The sequence below is a fragment of the Microchirus variegatus genome (genome assembly GCF_963457635.1).
Source record: "Microchirus variegatus genome assembly, chromosome: 22".
NCBI classification, from domain to species: Eukaryota; Metazoa; Chordata; class Actinopteri; order Pleuronectiformes; family Soleidae; genus Microchirus; species Microchirus variegatus.
In genome coordinates this window covers 3,338,036-3,358,682 of record NC_139823.1, presented here as the reverse complement: position 1 = coordinate 3,358,682, position 20,647 = coordinate 3,338,036, and the positions used below count along the sequence as shown (strand labels likewise).

General features: G+C 39.6%; 2 protein-coding genes across 2 annotated transcripts; one reads left to right on the top strand and one right to left on the bottom strand.

Annotated features, from left to right (window-relative positions):
• Positions 1–1,252: 1,252 nt before the first annotated feature.
• tlk1a (tousled-like kinase 1a) lies at positions 1,253–11,779 on the top strand (the record flags this gene model as incomplete). The annotated part of the gene is given in 24 exon segments (XM_083908954.1): positions 1,253–1,294; positions 1,296–1,331; positions 1,333–1,372; positions 4,690–4,811; positions 4,898–4,969; positions 6,461–6,499; positions 6,668–6,743; positions 6,848–6,891; positions 7,030–7,125; positions 7,213–7,299; positions 7,402–7,494; positions 7,643–7,753; positions 7,849–7,985; positions 8,133–8,321; positions 8,408–8,474; positions 8,879–8,976; positions 9,173–9,254; positions 9,356–9,447; positions 9,602–9,691; positions 9,800–9,969; positions 10,045–10,180; positions 10,433–10,544; positions 10,635–10,742; positions 10,870–11,779. Coding segments are annotated over 24 exon segments (2,310 nt in total). The 3' UTR covers positions 11,041–11,779.
• A 742-nt stretch (positions 11,780–12,521) lies between these two features.
• Positions 12,522–18,990, bottom strand: LOC310942942 (Golgi reassembly-stacking protein 2-like; the record flags this gene model as incomplete). The annotated part of the gene is made up of 8 exons (XM_083908413.1): positions 12,522–12,751; positions 13,389–13,521; positions 13,637–13,769; positions 14,727–14,857; positions 14,955–15,041; positions 15,120–15,323; positions 15,444–15,524; positions 18,928–18,990. The coding sequence occupies 8 exons, from the start codon at positions 18,988–18,990 to the stop codon at positions 12,522–12,524; spliced, it is 1,062 nt and encodes a 353-aa protein (XP_083764539.1).
• Between the last annotated feature and the right edge of the window lie 1,657 nt (positions 18,991–20,647).

Below are 20,647 nucleotides of genomic sequence, written 5' to 3'. Positions count from 1 at the left end.
AATAAATTCATATGCAAGGTTTTTGGTTTTATCTTGTTTTTAAATCTGTCGATCAGTGTCATCACCTAATGTCCATCTGCGTTTATATGGACTACATGAAGAAATATTGCATCATTTATGATATATTTTTTATTTTTAAACTAAGCTATATATTAAGAAAGCCAATTAATACAACATAAATATGCATGTGGAAAAATATGCAATACGCGTGCACAACTCTTGGGATATACCAATTTTGTAACGTACATTTTTGTATTTTCATTTTGGCAATGATGTGTTCCTGCAAATTGTGTTTGGGCCATTTATTTGTAAAATGTATAGATAGATCTTGCACACGGGGAGAGAAATAAGTTCCTATTAATGTAAACCTTGCAACATGGTTAATCTATGAACTCACATCAGAAGAAAGATACATTCACTTATAATGTACATTTAAGATGTATGGTCAAATTCTTTTTCTTGTCTTGTTTTGCTTGTTTTTGTTTATTACACTTGTGTTATATAGTGTGTGCTTTGTTTGGAGAGGCACATATCTACTGTACATATATATATATATAAAAATGTGTATTTAGAGTTGTTGTATTTTTTTTATATATATATAATGTTTGCTATTGTTTATTGTTCTTATTTCTACTTAATTGGATTCTAGTGTGTCAATTCTTAAGTAAAATAAAATAAAAAGTAACCATATTTATTTACACCAAAATGCCAAACTTTTAAGATAATTTATCTCAGATACTTTTCGATATCGACAAGCATTCTTTTTTAAAAAAGGTTGCGAGTTTGATTAAAATGTTAAGAATACTTTAATTCATATAACCAAATAATTATTAGTTTTACTCAATGGCAGCTCTTCTTGTGCTTGAATGCAAAACTGCATAGTTCATGCGTGCTACGCTTTGCATTTATAGACACATTTTGGCATTATATGTATATGACATTTTTCTTCATCATGTTGCCATGTTCGTGAGGATAAACACGCATCACCCTCGGGATAAGAATTTTGCACACGATGCGTGACGTTTCATAGACAACCACTTGAAGACGGAGAGGTCCACGGAGTCAGGACGCACTGCTGAGGTGTGTAGAGGTTTGTGTCATTAAACTGATCGTTTAACCAGTCGTTTTTCACCCAGTGGCAGACGCTGCACCCACGTAAGAACAACCGTGCTCCGACATTTGGTTGATTTCATAGTCGCTGTGAAGGAATTAACCGTGTGCGCTGCCGTATGTACACACGAAAAGTAGCTTGATGAGTGTCCAAAGTAGTGGAAGTTTGGAGGGGACGCCATCTTTGGTCCCAGCTCTCCACGTCCCCCACACGGACTGTGTTTTCAGCAACATACCACTGCTGTGGTGAAGGCCCGGGAAGGTATCGTGGAACGTTTTGAGACGTTTGTTTGTGTTTTACATGCTCGTTTGGATCATTTTGTGTAGAGTGAAAGGGTAATGCATAAAAATGACCGAGCAAAAAACATTGGTGTGGCGAAACCTGCTTGCTAGCTAACGTTACAGTAACGCCGTTCAGCTCCAAAGTCCATTGAGCCTCTTTGGCTAGCTGGTAGCACCGGAGACACAGGACCGTGTTTCTGTGGTCAGGCCAGTGCATTAACCTCAGGATAAATATGCGCATAATGGCGATAAACCCTTAGCAGAGTGGGAAGGTTACCGCTGAAGTCGGCGCATCTTTCTTCAAGCACGCTGCTTTTACAAGAGCAAACACTAGTTAAGTTACGGAGAGACGTTTTAATTATGGTCGATAAATGCAATCAGCGAAGTCAAGTCATTTCCGATGATGATGTATGACGGGATTAGACACAGGCAGTGAATGTGTGTGCATTTCACTATTTGAAATAATTTGTGCACAGACTGGTTCTTCATCAACACATTATATTTGCATGTGCAGAGGTGCAATGTCGACAAGATCGGTTTTCAACTAGAGGTGGGTTATAAAGATATCATCGCGTACCGCGTGAAAGCTCTCACAATAAGGTGATGTGAAATTCCACTGTTCAAAGTGTCATCTAGCTAGCTTACTGGCACTGCTTGTCAGTTTTTCCGGTTATGTTGATGTGATCTGACAGGATTAGTTTCAATAATTCTCTATTAACCACCATTAGTAGTCTGCAAACTGCTGCTTCACAACACAGTATTTGTGCAGGTTGCATGTGTGGGTCTACGATGCTGGCTTCATACTAGGTATGCATGTGTTATTACACAATTTTTCATCATGCATTGCAATAAAAAAGCTCTGGCAATAAGTTGAGTGTGATGAACTTCAGTTATCAAGATAGCTGAGTGAAGAAAATTAAGATTTTTCAAGAATTCATGCAATCAACCTGTCCAACAAGCTCCATTTTCATCAATTGGAGCTGTGTAGTAACTATTTGTAATGGTACAACCCAATGTGAGTGTTGGACATCAGTTTTGTAAATGACATGGTGTCATATCAGCACGACACAGACTGCCATTACATGGAAAGAAGACGAATGGGACTTGGTAAACAAAAGCATAGGCTGAATAGCATTATCCATAAATAAAAAAACAAAAACCCACAAACGGCATTCAGTACTCTCAGTAGTCTTAATGCCTGGTATGTTCACCATGCGTTTTTTCAATTCCTGCTTTCATCACTTCCGAACTGGGCCACTGTGAAAGTTATCCTAACAGAAGGGTGTCAAAATGTGGGACGATTATTAATGTTGTTATGTTTTACTGAAAGTTATGAAGTAAAGTAAAGTAAAAAAAAAAATATTACTGCAATAATATTTGCAAATTGCAATTCATTCGGTCAGGTTATTTATGACGGGGAATTTTAACATCATCCCATGCCTACTTTCAACATGACCTGTATGTTTTCACATAAAGTGTTACTCTGATCTTTATTTAGCAATAGTAAATGCTACTGCAGTTAATGGTAGGCAGCCTTATCTGACCTTTTTATTATCACTAACTTAAAGAGCTAAACGGTGTTAGGCTAAATGCCCCAACAATGAAGTGGAAGGGACACCCGTGGGACACAGAAGCTGCTAAGGGTTTTGCAGCATGCTAACACACACTTAAACAGCTGATGGGTATTAGGTATTTTTTTGTAGTGGCCTTATGTGGTTGTCACTCAAGTTAATGAAGCTTTATTGTTGCACTCACAACTTACAACAGGATATTGTTCTAATGGGGCCAATTTCCTTATTTTGGGGAATTTTAAGTAGCCTCTACAGTGTTATGTATTTTGTCAGCTTATACACAACAATTGAGGATTGTAATGTCTGTCTGTGTCTGCCTACATCAGTATGACTTTTGTCTATGCAGAAAATTGTAAGGCTGTTATCATCTATGGTGGTTTTGACTTCAGCCCTGGAATGAATTGAGGTGGAAGTAATCCAACCCATCTTATGCCAAAGATTTATCAGACTTCCCGAGTGTCTGCCATAAACAGGTGGTCTGACTGTTAAGCAGCATGGAGTCAAAATGACATCCACAGCAAGAGCTGTAAGGGTTCAACCGCTTGATCCTGCAGGGGCTCAGATATATGCAATAGTCATGCACTGAGGCCTTCATGTTTGAAACAAAGGGGAATCCTTGAGAGAGAGAGAGCACACAGCAGATATGCAATTTATTTACTCAATACTGGCATTAAAATTCTGGGTGGAAGGTGAGACATGGTTATGGCTTTATGTCACCAGCAGAAATGTTTTTTAAAGCCACAGCGTCTCTTAAGGATAATGGTTTTAATAGGTAGAGTCATAGAATCTGCAGTGACTGCATCTTTTAAATATTTTAGTGCTTATGTTGAAGTTATGATGAGACAACACTTAATGCATTGGTATTCTACTCATTCCACATGAGTTATATTTGCCAGACTAACATGGCTATGCTGCGCTGCTGTGTATACATAGTGCTAATGGTGTTATTAGTTGATGGCAAGACTATTTTTGTTTTTGTTGTTGAAAAACATGAACATTTGATTGTGGATAACTAATACACGAAGGCTCAGATTTTGAGCTCATATGCTCGTGTTGTTGGTATCCCTCATTCTATGTTCCCCGCTCAGGTATATTCAAAAGTCCCTACCCACTGTATGCTCCACAGCACTTCATAAATTCAAAATGGTTGTCTCATTAAAACACAGGTTTAGTGGGCAGACCCCTCCGAGTCTGCAGCAACACTGAAGCCCAGGGAGCTCATGTAACAGTCCCACAGGAGCACAGCATTCATCATTGCCTAGCAGTTGACACATTGCTCTTGTGCTCTCATGATAATGGAGTTTGTGGCACAGGAAGGCCTGTTATTACCTATTAGGCTACTTGTCTTCTGCATTTTCAGTTGTATCACATTATTTTGGCTGTCTTTATTATTCCTGTTGGCAGCAGTATTAAGCTACTCGAAGCAAATTTAATAGTGCTATCAGGGATAAGATAAAAACTGTCATGTTATCTTGGTGCTACACATATGTAGAGTGAAATCTGTCTTAGGAACACAGCTGGGGAATTGGCATAAATTTGGTCTCGCCCTATATTCTGGTCGAGACAAAAAATTAACACCTATCATGGTATGTTCGTGATGTTTCACAAGTGTGCTGTCAAGCTCACTACTACTGTATTATCTCATTCGAGTGGGCATTCAAGGGCTTCAATTAAGCTGATCCTTAAATAACTGAGGCATACTGTTTATTATTGCTAATCCTCCCAGGCACCATGGAGGAGCTGCACAGCCTGGACCCCCGGAGACAGGAGCTGCTGGAGGCACGCTTTATGGGTGGGGTCAGTGGCAGCACAGGGGGCAGCACTTGCAGTGCAAGTGGGGGAACCAAAGTGAGTAAAAATGTGGTCACGTTGGTTATATATTAATGTTATGAAATAATATTGATATTTAATTGCATCATGTTTTCCCCCCACAGGGTTTGACCAATAATGAATGTTCCAATCACAGTTTTGGAAGTCTGGGATCTTCAAGCGATAAGGAGTCAGAGGTACAGGTCCAAATCTTTTGTTTTATTTGAAAACCATTTTACACTGTCTACATGTACACACACCAGTGCAATCACCATTGGCTGATTTTAAATGTAGTGTACCTTGTATAGGTAGCTTTCAAACCTATTTAATCTATTATGGTTTTGGAGCTGAGGCCAATAAATGAGTTCCCCTTGGCTAAAAGATGTTACTGCATATTTCAAAGCTAGTGTGTTGTACTGTCTGTGTGATTCTAGAGTATATTTGATAATCCTGTCCTTTTTAATACCATGAATAAAATAATCTGCTTCCTGTGAAAACAATGGTTATATTAAAACAAACAAATCAACATAAATGATGTGATGTTTCACAGTTGAGGTGGATTTTGGAGCGCTCAAGTTATAGCTATAGCCACCCTGTTGGTAAACTGTTCCCCCTCAGGGAGGTAGGGGCATTAGCATTGGCCGACCTGTGTATGACAGATCTGTGAAATATTTCCAAATCAAATGCTTGAGCTTGAGCTTGGTGACCCTCCATCTGTGAGGTAGACTCTATCAAACCAATAACTAATACATGAAGGCTCAGATTTTTACCTCATATGATCGTGTTGTTGGTATTCCTCATTTTATGTTCTCCACTCGGGTATATTCAAAAGTCTCTCACTATTGAATGGAGTGGGATAGGACTATATATACAATAGCTTCCTTAATGCTAATGAAAAGTATTGGTACAGCATGTGATGCTAACCACCATGCTGTGTCCTGACACTGAATAATTCCTACCTGGATTTCCATATTCATTATATATCGCACATGACTCTTGCTCAGCTCAAGTGACAGATCAAGGTTGTGATATAAGTGGTTGTGATAACGGACTTAGTTTGCGTTAAGATGATCACCTCGGGAACAAAACGGTTGCCTGGGAATGAAGCGAGGGTGTGTAGGTCTTAAAATGAGTTGTGGTCAGGCATATTTTTGGTGCATTGCTATGCACGGTGCCATTGACCAACAAAAAACTGGTCTAAATTCAATGCCGCTTTGTTTTTTAAACGGCACATTAGATGCGCCTGCATGAATGCATGAATATCTTTCAAGGCTACAGTAACACCTATTTTAGTATTGCATGCTTTTCGATTTATTTGCTTTTATGTTTATCTTCAATAATTAAAAGCTTTTTTCCCCCTAAGTCTGGATGCAGTTGCTAAGCATATGTTTGAGACATTATTATATATGATGCATGAGTGACATCCACATGAGACGACACATGTTGACAAATACCTTGACTGTGCAAAGGTAGTTTGATGTGGTAATGCAAAGTCTGAATTAGCAGTGCCTTGTTTGCATATGTTTGATCATTACATGTTCCTCCTTTTAATTAATTCTCGACTATACATTTTGATCAAGTGCCATCATTACATTATTCATATCATGTGTGCATAACCTGCTGGTTACCACCTGGTGCTCCTGCTCTCTCGTGGCTGCCTAAAACTGTTTTTCTTTCTCACTTGACAGGGTTCTGATGTTAAAAGGGGCAGTTCGCCGGCTTATTCGGTACGTATATGATCCAGTCTGCAAATGTGGTTGCAGTTTACTGTTCTGCCTTAAAATGTGTATTTAATTATTCCCGGCATAAGTCAATGTATGTATAATGATTTGATAAAAGCTCCAAACTACTCTGTTTTGTACAATTACTAAACGATTCCAAAAATTATCTTTCAGACCCCAGAAAAGAAACAATCTGAAACTCCAAGAGGTAGAAAAAGGAAACCTGAGATCCAATCAGAGAGCAGCCAAGGTGAGTGTCTTTGAGTTCGACAGGTTGTAGTCTCTTGCTTATTGCTTTATTCTTATAATATTTTAATGAACTGCAATGTTCTTTTTTTAAATTTCCCTCTGCAGGAAAATCAATTGTGCGAGGAGCCAAAATAAGTGATTATTTTGATGTAAGTTTTCCGTTTGATGGTGAAATAAAGCATCAAATAAATAATTTGTGCTAATCCATTTATAAGATAACGTATAACATAATAGCAACATGATGAAACAAAAGCAGTCACATGTCCTTTTTTTGTTTAACCTTTTAGTTCCAGGGAGGAAATGGGTCCAGTCCTGTGAGAAGTCTCCCACCAGCGATTCGCTCGCCCCAGAACTCACATTCCTACTCCACTCAGGGCTCTGCTGTAAGTTTCAAAACTTCAAAAAATGTAATTTGCTGCTCTGTTTGACCTTGTTGCCTTTTAGAAGATGCACTGTTTCTTCTGTTTCAGGTTAGACAAAACAGCTCATCTCCTACTAGTCTGTCTTTTGGGGACCACATAATACATCCAAAGCAACTAGCAGTCAAATTTGTTCAGGTGAAGTAATTGACCGTTAGTTCAGTCACCCTCACTTTTATTTTTGTTTCAGATTGCTGGGCAAGTTTTCAACAAATCATCTTTTGTTGTTTTTCACTCTAGACTGACCTTACAGTGTTGAAACTGGCTGCCCTTGAAAGCACTAAGAATCTCGACCTTGAGAAAAAAGAGGGCAGAATAGATGATTTACTAAGGGTAAGAAGAAACGTGTACCGCCTTGCATCAATAATGTTAAGACATTGAAGTTGTTGTCTTTCAACATCAGACATGGAATATTTATAGTTTTAAGTTTGTCAATTGGAAGAATAATGTAATTGTCTTGTTTTCTTTTTCTGCTTCGTAGGCAAACTGTGATCTCAGGAGACAGATAGACGAACAACAAAAATTACTTGAAAAGTACAAAGAACGCTTGAATAAATGCATCACCATGAGCAAGAAGCTGCTTATAGAAAAGGTAGTTTTGTCTGTAACAAAACTACTATCAGTCTTTAACGAACACTTATCATTCATGCGTCTGCTTACAAACCAATATTCTATATTGTTATGCAGAGCACCCAGGAGAAGCAAGCCTGCCGGGAGAAGAGCATGCAGGATAGACTACGTTTAGGCCATTTCACGACAGTGAGACATGGAGCCTCATTCACTGAACAATGGACAGATGGCTATGCCTTCCAAAACCTTGTGAAGTAAGAATCTTTTTATTATGATTTTCAAGTAGCATCACATTTACAAAGCATGCAAATGGGTCTGCCTTTCTCTGGCTACTACTATAAATGGTAAACGTGTATACACATAACGCTAACTTAACAATATCACTGTTTTCTCATCAAAAGACAGCAAGAGCGGCTAAACCAACAGAGAGAGGACATCGAGAGGCAAAGAAAACTTCTAGCCAAGAGGAAACCTCCATCCTCCAGCAACTCCCAAGCACTAACTACAAACTCAGAGCCAAAGCAACGCAAAACCAAGGCAGTGAATGGAGCAGAAAACGATCCCTTTCTAAAACCCAGCCTACCTCAGCTGTAAGTCCTCCTGTAGATTTATGTTGGTGTGGTTTTATTCTTGTGTAGTAGCTTAATGTGACTTTATCCCTCTCATCCTGGAAAAGGCTGACACTAGCAGAGTACCATGAACAGGAAGAGATCTTCAAACTGCGACTCGTACATCTCAAGAAGGTTTGTCAACTACCAAACAATTTGTGATTTAAATTGCGTGGCACATTTGCCTTTCTGTGAGAATTGTGTAGATTTTGGGGTGTTTTTTTTTTTAGATACTCTGTTAATGTTAACGTGAACGTATTCAGCCCCATTCTCCTTTTCCCTGAGCTAAGCCGCCGCTATGGTGAATCACCCCAAGGATTGAGTGAGCCTGTAGTTTTTCGATGTATTCATTGTTTTCCCGATGAATAAGCATCGCAGACAGCCCCTGACAGACTCTGTACCAAGTCAGCCGTTAATATTTAATACAGAACTATTCAACTGTGCACAAGTGGGGTTTGATGAGCTCCTCTCCTTGTAGTCAGAACTCTGAAGTTTCTTTTGTGCCTTTGTGTGTTTGTGTGTGTGTGAATCATTTATAGGAAGAAGCTGAGATTCAGGCGGAGCTAGAGCGTCTGGAGAGAGTGCGCAACCTTCACATTCGGGAGCTGAAGAGAATAAATAATGAAGACAGTTCACAGTGAGTCTCAATCAGTGTCTTTGACAGTTACTGCATTGACATTGGAACACGAGGAACACTATTTTCTGATGTAATTAATACTGTTCCACTTGGCTTCTAACATACTAGTCATGAGACGGCAAAGGTGATGGTTGAAGAACTCGTCATTGATACTTCTGTGATCCTGATTGTTTTCTGTGTTCTTTTCAATCCACAGATTTAAAGATCACCCCACGTTGAATGAACGGTATCTGCTCCTGCACCTTCTAGGGAGAGGGGGTTTTAGTGAAGTTTACAAGGTCAGTCATCAGATTTAGATATCAAGGGCTTAAAAGTAACGAAAATGCTCTTAGCAGGTGTCGCTTTCCAAGCAGAAGCCAACATTTTGTGTGTTACACAGGCATTTGACTTGATTGAACAACGGTATGCTGCTGTGAAAATCCACCAACTCAACAAAAATTGGAGAGAAGAGAAAAAGGAGAACTACCACAAGTATGTTACCTGATCTGCATAATACTGACACAGACTTTTTTCAAATGCAAAAAAAAAATTCAATCAAGTTTGTGTGTTTTCCGCCATTAGCGTGATTGCTTCTCTCCTATATAGAACTAAGTTAATGAATGAATAATGACCATCCTCTCTCCAGGCATGCATGTCGAGAGTACAGAATACACAAAGAGCTGGACCATCCCCGAATTGTGAAACTTTACGACTACTTCTCGCTGGATACAGACACGTGAGTCACTTTTTAAAGATACTTCCTTTAAATCATGTCTTGCACTTTTAATTTGGTTGCTGTGAGAATTGGGCGCAAGTCTCATTAGACCTATTCTTTGTCCTATAGATTTTGCACTGTTATGGAGTACTGCGAAGGCAACGACTTGGATTTCTACTTGAAGCAGCATAAGCTAATGTCTGAGAAGGAGGCGCGGTCTATAGTCATGCAGATAGTGAACGCACTAAAATACCTGAATGACATCAAACCACCGATCATCCATTATGACCTTAAGCCAGGTACACATTATTCCTTTGGACAAATGATCGCAGTCGCTACAACATCACACAGACTTATTGTCCTCCTGTTTCCAGGTAATATCTTGTTGGTGGACGGCACGGCCTGTGGGGAAATCAAAATCACTGACTTTGGTTTGTCAAAAATCATGGACGATGACAACTATGGCGTAGACGGGATGGACCTGACATCACAGGGTGCAGGCACCTATTGGTGAGAGAGAGAAAAAAATGACACAGCAGCATGGATAATGATAGTGGAAGTAATTAAATAATTGACATAGTTGAACAGCATCATCCCTGTTGGTGTTCTATAAACATAAAAGTATTAGTTTAATAATATCAGCATATATTTATGAATTGATTATCTAATCTAATATATAGGTCTTGATTTAAAAGTAGTAGAAAAATGAAAACATGCAGCTAATATCAACATATTATACTTTTTCTCTTCAATATGGACCAGGTACTTGCCTCCTGAATGCTTTGTGGTTGGTAAAGAACCTCCGAAGATTTCCAATAAGGTGGATGTGTGGTCTGTGGGTGTCATCTTTTTCCAGTGTCTGTATGGAAGGAAGGTAAGGAGCAACATGCAGATCCTTTTGCTTTTTTCATTGTTATTTCTTGTATCACATGCCTGATCGTTATCCCTTTTTTCCCCCCCTCAGCCTTTTGGCCACAACCAGTCACAGCAAGACATCCTGCAGGAAAACACAATACTCAAAGCCACTGATGTCCAGTTCCCTGTCAAGCCTGTTGCTAGTAATGAAGCAAAGGTAAGTGGAAAAAGGGGCCTCTTTAAAATCAATAGCAGTTTTTTTTTTTTTTTTTAATAATAATAATACATCTGTCCCTGAGCAATCAAAGGGTGACCTAAATAATTTGGATGCTCCCCCCCTCCAGGCTTTCATAAGGCGGTGCCTGGCATACAGGAAGGAGGACCGGATCGATGTTCTCCTGCTTGGAAGTGACCCCTACCTGCTCCCTCACATCAGGAGGTCAAGCTCCTCTGGAAATTTGCAGATGAGCACTGCTGGCTCAGGACCAGCGTCCTCCAGTATCATCTCGTACTGACAGCATTGAACTCAAACTGACCAGGCTGCTCCGGCACCTGCATTGGCTCCAGCTTGTGGAATATGCAACAGGCAGAAAGAGGAGGAGGAAGAGGAGGATTCAGGTGGTGAGATCTCACCTGACATCCTCAGACCTGTGCCAGGCTTTTTCTACTTCTTCACTAGGATTATTAAAGGAGAGACAGTGTCGTTTTTTTTTCTTTTTTAAAGGACATGGGTAAGAGGATCTTTAAATGGTCCGATGAAAAGCACTGAAACTGACAACATACCTTGAAGAAAATGCGACTGTACACTCTGTTCAGATGTTGCAGATGGATAAAGCCTTAAAGAGCCTAAAGGAAACTTGGCAGCCTGCCGTTAAGATTAAATAACATGGTCCTGCCAGGGTGCAAATGATTCAGCTGCTAGAAGTTAATATACTGTGAGGAGAGGACAGTCGTCGTTTAGTAGAAGTACAAAGATTTCACTGTTGATTTGGCTAAATGTTTTTTTTTTTTTTTTTTTCACACACCTATTAGGCTTTAATTTGAGTTACTTAGCCAAGGGAATGTAATGTGTAGCATACAAGTGGCATTTAGTGACATGTAGGTTGGGGCATCATACTTCATACATTAAATGCACAAATTAACCAAATGTAGAAAATGTATAAAATCCTATGCAGGAATATTAATTAACATATGGATCGGAAACTGTATATGTTGTACAGGTGGATTTTCAATTTTTGAGCTGCAACAGAACCATGTGCAAAAACTTAAAATTTCCTCCTAATGTTAAGACTAGTTTCCTGGAGTGGTTTCATTTTGCTGCTTTGTTGCTCTTACTTTTTCAAGGGCTCTATGTTCCACTTTGGGTATAAATTGTACAGTTCTGCTAAGAGTGAATAATAAATGCCAGGAAACCTTTTCTCCCAGTGAATAGTGTTTCACAGTGTATTTAATTAACATCACCTGATCTCACACATTAGGGTGCAGTTAGTTCAACCAGTATTTGCCTACATTCTATAAGATTGTACTGACCCCCAGTGGACTTGTTAGGTACTGAATTGATGCAAGAATACAAAGGATGGCATAGAAATTTAGGAAATGTGCATAAAAGTACAAAATAGATTGAAAGAAAGATGTAAAGATACAGATTTGCACATGAGAAAGAAACCTTGTTCCCCACAAAATTTACACTTGCAACCATGTACATTTTGTTAACGGCATGACTGGGAAATTAACAATTTTTTAAAAGTTGTGCATCACTGTCCATCAAACTGCATGAGGTCCACGGCCTTCTTCTACCTTGTTTTTTTTCTCTCATGTTTTCAACATTTTCATAGGAAATGTGCTAATTGTGCTGCAGTAACGTAATTCCAGCATCTGAAAAAGTGGAGCTCTCGTACAACAACTTTAACAGAGTGTAACTGAAGAGCAGCTAAAAGACTCTGTACGCTTTGTACAGATTCGAGAACAAGCCGACGACATGAAGGTGCTTTCACTGCTAAGACATGTCCGCTGTCATCGTGATATTTACTGATTCAGAGGCGGTCGGTGACAACGATGACGATGGGTGTGAGGTTTCGGATGCTGATCTGTTAATTCGGACTGTGGCAGAGGGAGATGTGTTAACCAGAGTACCAGCAGGAGCAGTGCTGGTGATGGAGGGAGGCAGTATGACACCATGAATCGCACCAGGAAGGTTGAGAGAAGAAAGCATTGGATGAGGATGACCTGTAGAGCAAAAACAAAGTACAATTCCACAAAAAACTTATTATTCAAAGATTCCTCTGAAGTTAAAGTTCTTCCCACTCCTGCTGCTTAATAGGGAAACTAACACGTTTTTATGCATGCTAACCACCTCAGCAAAGCCATGGAATAATAATAATCTGAGGGGCTTGGGCCCTAATTATCTTTGACTAGAGTACACGGATTAAAGACAGCATGAAAAATACAGATCAAATTTAGATTATTTACAACAAACCCAAGCACACACCAAATTACAAAACAATACCTGAATGTTGGAATCCAACTCCAGGTGGCCATACTTGGCCTATGTTTGTCATGGAGATATTGAGGTTTGGCAAATGTGGAAATCCTGCACGACAGATATGTTCATGTTAGCGGAGATGTTGGATGAGCTACAGGTTCAGCCTGGGCCAGAATGACTTCTCCTCACCTGGTATTGTTGGAGCAGGATTGGCAGACGGATGAACATTATGTGAGGGTGGGACTTGGCTGCACAGTGGAACTGTTGGCTCTCTTGAAACTGTTAATGTTGTGTTCCATGTCAAAAATAAGAAGGTTAAGAGACTTGTGGCGTTTCCCATTTGTTTCTGTTGATCAGATTTTTAGACATTTTGATCAATACCTGTCTGTTGTTTAGTAAGGACAGTGGTGGGATTAGAGTAGACGGACAAGCCGGTGAGAGGCTGCTCTAATCCAGTCGATGCAGAGGAAGACACATCGACTGGATTGGTCGGAATGACGGCAGAGAGATGGACCTGGAAAACAGAATCACATTCTCAGTAAATGACGGCATGTGTATGTAACGCAGATGATTAAAAAAAAAAACATGCTCTTTTAGTTTGAATGCAAACACGCATTTGACTTCACTACCTCTATGAATCCATCTTTAGGTGAAGACGGGAGTTCGTTTGGAGTCTGCGAAGGGAAATCGATCTTCTTGTCCTCTGCAAACAGCTGCATGGGTATCCTGTGCAGGTAACCGTAGCCAATCCCACATCCTAGACTGAAGAGAGTGAAATAAAGCAACAAACTTTTCTTAAAATATCAAGGCATGGGTTTATGAAACTGAAGGATATGATTTGGTATAATAGCTTTGACACTACAATTTAACAAAAAAAAACTGCTTGTTTTCCCATCACAACACTATTGTTAAGTGCAGCTGTCACTGGAATGGTGCATACATTCTACATTCGTAAGGAAATGAAACAGTTTAAACTTTAACAGTTAAATAAATGCACAAATTAATAATTATTAGTGGCCTTTTATTACTAAATAGTACTTTAACTTCCGTGTAATAAAGTTGAGGCCAGATGTTAAGGAGCAGAAGAACCAGTATGTAATTAACCCTTATAACACAGAGCATTTAGGCTGCTTTTTCCCCATTATTATGTTAAAACATACAGTATATACAGAGGCTATAAGAATTTGCAATATAGAGTGTTTTATATCTTTTTTTTTTTAAAAGCACAACCTATAGGCAATCGGAATAAATGTTTTTTTATTATTATTATGTTCACCACCTATATAAACACACCTGAGCAAATAGTACATTTTAAGAATTTGAATTTGTGAAATTTGGAAATATGTCAAAGCTCACTTGGCTCATTTTTATGAACAAAAATAAAATACAAACAGTCTATTTTGGGACTTTTGCACAATTATCACTACTCTATAGCCCTCTCTGCAGTGGCCCTGATTCAAATCTCAATTCAAAATATACTTTAAAAAGAAAAAAGAATCCTATCTTTGACTCAAGACTAAAAACCACATTTTGTAAAGCCTGAATATGTGACCTATAAACACACACACCCAGGATGTCCATATAAGGAGTTGTGCATTATTATTATTCACAGTGCAATATATCAAGAGTGCACCTGCGGCACCGATCCGTGCCGTGTGAGCGCTGAGGGTTTAAAAGGTTTTAGTTTATTATTGGTTTCTCCTCGACAGAGGGACATACCTGCCTTCTCCTCCCCAGTCAGAGTTTGGAGTGATGATCACCTCGCGGCAGTTGTCTGCGTCCGTGCTGTAGACGTACAGCTTCAGCTCCTTCCCCTCGAACGTTTCCACGAGAGAGAACAGATCCTCGCTCTGTTTGCGAGAGCAGAGAAGCACAGACACGGTCACCTTCTCCTTCTCAGCCAACCTTTGTGCAAACATGAATGGCGTCAACCTGCAGAGCAGCTACCTCGTTCATGACGGAGTCTGCTCCAATAATGTAGTCGGTGTGGGCTCTCAAACCGGCCAGAGATGCAGGTGAGTTTGGCTCCACTTCCTGTAATCAAAACAAAATATTATCAGCTCAAGCTTAAAATATCAAAATGTATCGTATGCTTCCATGTTCCACACTCACCAGGACATGCCAAACATGTTCTTTGGCTGCTTCAAAGCTACATAAGCGGATGCTGACTCCCAGGAGTCCCTGACCTCCCCACATGTTGCTTGGCGTGACCGTCGTCTCCCTCACAGCCATCGTCTTGCTGCTGTACAGCAGCATCTTGACGGGCCTCTCCACGTTCGCCTTCAGCAGCTCTTTCAGGGTGTCGTTGTCTTTGTTCTGCCACAGATCAATACATCCACACACACACACACACACACACACACACACACACACACATGTCCGTCACTACTGTACTGAAACACTGTGAAGATAATGCAAAGCAGCGAACCAACGTACCAGTCTAGTGTCACAGATGGAAATGATGAAATCAAAGAACGGCTCCAGGCCTGCACGATGACCAGGAGAATTGTCTTGCACCTGTAAAATGCAGCATCATAAACGCACAATAAAGCCTATATTGTGAGACACTAATGTCCATTCATGCATCCATTTAAAAAAAGAAAAAAGAAAAGCTTATTCCAGCTGACACTGGGAGAGACACCTGGATTAGGAAAGGAAGCCAGCTAGAGGAAGTGGTAAAATCATTATTCCAAGCTTTACTTGGTTAAATGTACCAATGGAACCAAGTGAAGACAGTAAAACCACAAAAAAAAGGCCATTTATGTGTGAAAAATGAAAAGGTTGAATTTGTCCCTTTGACAAACGATCTGGTATCAATATCTAATTCAATTCAATTCATTAAATATTCAGAAAATGTTAGAAATTTCCAATAAGAAAAGTCTAATTATGCCACATTATAATGTAACAGTGGAACATCGTCATACGCCATAATTATTACTTAAATGTAATATAATCTCCTGTGTTAGAACACCGAAGACGTCTCCTCTCAAAGACACTACAGAGTGACAAGAGATGACATTTAAGAAATATATTTGGACTAAAGTTTAAGTCTCCAAATGTCACGAGTACATGCGTCAGTGTACCGACTTTTTTTGTGTTGGTATTTGAGTTCAAAACTACGGAAGCTGGCCATGGATTTGACTTCTTATCTCGTGATAACGACTTATTATCTTGTTATCGCCATATAGCAAAGATTGTTTTCTCGTGATAACAAATTAATCATTTTGTTATCTCGGTATAAAGGCTGCCACTGTCTGGTCCAGGTGTGTCCCAGGGAGGTGAAATGACAGATCACGTTATCGATCAACGTATCAGGAAGGACTAACTCGGGCAGAAATTGCATTGTGCCTTTCTGTTAGAGACGGAATTCAGATTAGTCCTCGAAATTTAAGGAGAAGACTAAATATATTAATTCATCATCACAAGAAAACAATCTTTGTTATATGGAGATAACGATATAATACGTCGTTATCACGAGATAACGGTGCATAAAAAGAAGTAAAACCCATGGCCGTTCTCGGCTTCCATACAAAAGACCGACATGTTTGATCATCGGTTTCAGGAAAAGCCTGATATTCACAGACAAGTGTAGTTTAAAGGTGTCATATGTAAGAATGTGGCCAAAAACGGTTACCACATTCAAATTCAAAATATCGAGGTCTTTTAGGTTTTGTTTTCTGACGTAACTGGCAACCCGTGGTTGCTCGGCAGCTGAGACTCTACTGACTGCAATGATTGGTAGACAGCGGTAGATGGCGCCACATGCCAAAACATGATTTCAAAACATAAACGTGATTTGCAGTCTGCAAAATTTTTTTTTTAATGCAAATATTTTGTCTGTACTGTTGTTGTTGGTGAGTTCAGTTTGTTATATGAACATTATTCCTGAGTCTCTGTGACATATTAGGAGGATTTTATGGCCAGTTGATTTAGATTTATTACATAATGCATCTTTAAATAAACTACTTCTTCTTTAGTTCTTCTTCTTTAGACGTGTAGTTTAAAGAACTACTTCTTTAAACTACACGTCTCTGTGAATATTGCCGTTCTCCAATCTCCTTCGATTTCAACGAAGATGCAAAATTAAAAACTGAATTGAAGGAACTTCATACTCGTGGCAAATGTTTTATTTACATATCATAATTACCCAGCAGCAACCAAACGTCTGCACACGTGTATTTGTGCAGGGTGGAGTAGGTGACATTAAAGGGATAGTTCATCAACTTTTTATTTGAAAGCCACAACAGGTTTTCGCAACTAAAGTCTACGCCCATTTCTCAAAAGTCAAACAGTGGCTCCACCGGTTATTCAACAAGGTGACATACAGGTTATTATTTCACCCCTGAAAGTTGGTGAGGAAGTTAGAAACTCTGTCATCTTAAAAAAAAAATGTGTGGATACTCATCAGCCATATCAAGTCACTCGCCAAAAAAATTAATCACAGGTGAATGAAAGTAGAGAGAGTTAAATGGACGGGCGACGTTTCCTCTCACTATGACATGTCAGGTTAATATTTATAGTCAGACTGATGATGACGACAGGTCATGTTAGCGAGCTGATAGGGTGTCAGCATCCTGTCAGCGTGCAGGACACTCACAACTTATCACCATCCTGGACAATTTCCTCCAGGACCTGTGGCCATAAACCGCCACGGCGTGCTGTGGGAGGTGGGAAGAGACTCATAAACCTGCCTGAGTTCTGTTGCATCTGAGCAATTGTTTCTGTGGCCTGCAGAGAATGAAGAGCCTGGCTGTGCAGCAACACGACACAGGACGAGAGTGCAAGCACATGACAGCTGTGTCACTAATCTTGCACACCTGTGTTATTTAGGCAGGGAGTGTGCTGCTGCTGCTGCTGCTGCTGTTGATGCTGCTATGTTTACATACATTGGACTATTAATCTGCCTTTGCACATAAATACAGGACTCTATGCAGGCAAATATTTCACAATAAAAGTGTTGATGGAAAAATATGGATTCAGGAAACACGAGAGTGCTTTTACTTTGAAAGGTGTTCGTGGCATAATCAACAGATACAGACATTGAAACTAATGAAAGCTAATATTAATTCACTGTATATTTTTAAATAGGTGTAGCTCACATTGCCTGTTTTCGACTTGTTTTCTATTATATGATGTTAATGATGCTAATCCAGGTGTATTCAATATTGTACAGAAATTGTTTTTGATAGAATCTTTTTTTTCTTCTTCTAAATTTTCTTAATCCCTAATAAAGCTGCATATTGTATGATCTTAACATTGTGAAATTGAGCTTTGATTAGCACTTTACGGCTGAACAATTTAAACATTCATCTTCAAATCAGACACAATTAGCAAAGCAAAAAATCAGTTGTAATCGTGTCTATGTTCTGGTTCTATATTGTCATTTTGAAATTTGGGAAACACAGAACAACATCTTAGTTTTTTTCATCCTTTCCTGCAATTTATGAACCAAACGATAAATTTAGAAAATTTAACAGATTCGTTAAAGTTAATAAGTTACTTATTAGTTAATAAGTAATATCGTCAAGTTCTGTGTCAGTATTTAACTGAAGCTGAAAATGACATCACATATTATCAAATTGTAGTTTCATTGTGTCGTAATTTTTGTTATATTTTACACCGTTAGTTGTAGCCCTACAGCACACCCAGAGAAACCATGTGAACGCCCCTGGTCCGTGTGAACCTGAGTCTTTACACAGTGCTGTTGAACCTGTGATGGATCAGTGATGTGTCCCGTTTACACCCCGTCATTATAGACCCATGTCAGCGGGGACAGGCACCAGCTTCCCCCCCGCAAACCCTCACAGGTGAAGCGGCAGGTGATGAATGAATCCAAACGTAGGTTCTGCTGGACGTGGGTCAGCTTTAAAAACAGCGAACACACTTCATTTACACATCAAATAACAAACAATGCTCTCACTCTGAGGATGTGGAAGCCTTCGGTTCCTCCTCCGGGTATTTCCACGCTCTGAGATCCCCCCATGGCTCCGCGCGTGTGTGTGTGTGTGTGTGCGTGTGTGTGTGTGTGTGTCTTGGTGGGAGAGATCAGCTGTTTCAGGTTAGCCACAGGCGGATCTTCTCCGGATCGTGTCCGCGACACATCGCCGTGTTTCCGGCAGTTCCTGGTTCGCACAGCACTTCCGCTGTGATGCAGCGCTGCAGTGAGTGAGAGAGAGAGAGAGAGATGACACCGTGTGATCGACTGTAGTGAGGCTTCACCTGTTGTGTTCAAACCCAATCATAGACATCCACGTGTACAAGTTACATATAAACAGGTATGCCTCATAAACAGAGGCGATTCTAGAGTCTGTAGGGGCCCTAAGCACAAATTCCCAGGGGGCCCTTCCAACCAGTGATCACACAATTATGTTATAAATAATCTGACACCAACGAAAAATGTATGAGTTCAAATTTTTTTTTCAATATGAATGAAATAACATTGAACAACCTTGTAATTAAAAAGTATGTGAAAATATAAATGTAAAGAACAATAAAATACTGTAAATAACTTTTAAAAACGATATAAACGTAGTTAAAAAAATACATTACACTGTAAAGTACCCACATTATAAAACAATATAAATATATAGAACAATAAAATACTGTAAATAACTGAAAAAAACGTATATATAAACTGAGTAAAAAAGATATGCAGTACTCTGTAAATAATCCTCTTCATTTTCCAACTTGCAGAACGATAACTTCACACAGGTTAAAGTGAGGTGGGGCCCCTTTAGGGAGGTTTCCTACTGAGATGTCATTGCAAATCGGCCATTGTTTTTTAAGGGGGACTGGGATGTGGCTGGTCACTGCACATTTCAGTAAAAACAGCCCTCAGGCTCCGAGTGTCGGGGGCCCCCTATCAGCTCAGGGCCCCAAGCAGTTGCCTGCCCTGCCTGTTCACAAACTGCGCCTCTGCTCATAAACACAACAGACACAGAACAATTACAGTTCATTTGTAATTAAAGATCCATTGTGTAAGATTTGGGTGAGACTGCAGATTGTAACACACAAGCTAGGGCTGTCACATTATGTGCATTATGTAATAAATCTAAATCAACTGGCCATAAAATCCTCCTAATATGTCACAGAGACTCAGGAATAATGTTCATACAACAAACTGAACTCACCAACAACAACAGAACAGCCAAAATATGTGCATTAAAAAAATATATTTTGCAGACTGCAAATCATGTTTATGTTTTGAAATCATGTTTTGGCATGTGGCGCCACCTACCGCCGTCTACCAATCATTGCTGTCAGTAGAGTCTCAGCTGCCGAGCAACCACTGGTTGCCAGTTACCTAAAAATAAAAAAAACCTAAAAGACCTCGGTATTTTGAATTTGAGTGTAGTAACCGTGTTTGGCCATATTCTTACATATGGCCCCTTTAAAAGTACAAGAAACATGCAGAGACACAGATTCACTTCAAGCACTGCTCAGCATCACTCACTTTCTGTACTTAAGTTGTTAGCTTTTTGGATGTTTATTCAATTGACAACGTGATGATGAAAAACAACAAAGACAAAAAGTTAACCTAGCATATTCACCATGTCATCAGATTATAAACATTAGATACTTACAATCATATGGTCGGATGTTGACAGGGAACGACTTCTAGATGGACATCGACTTCCAAG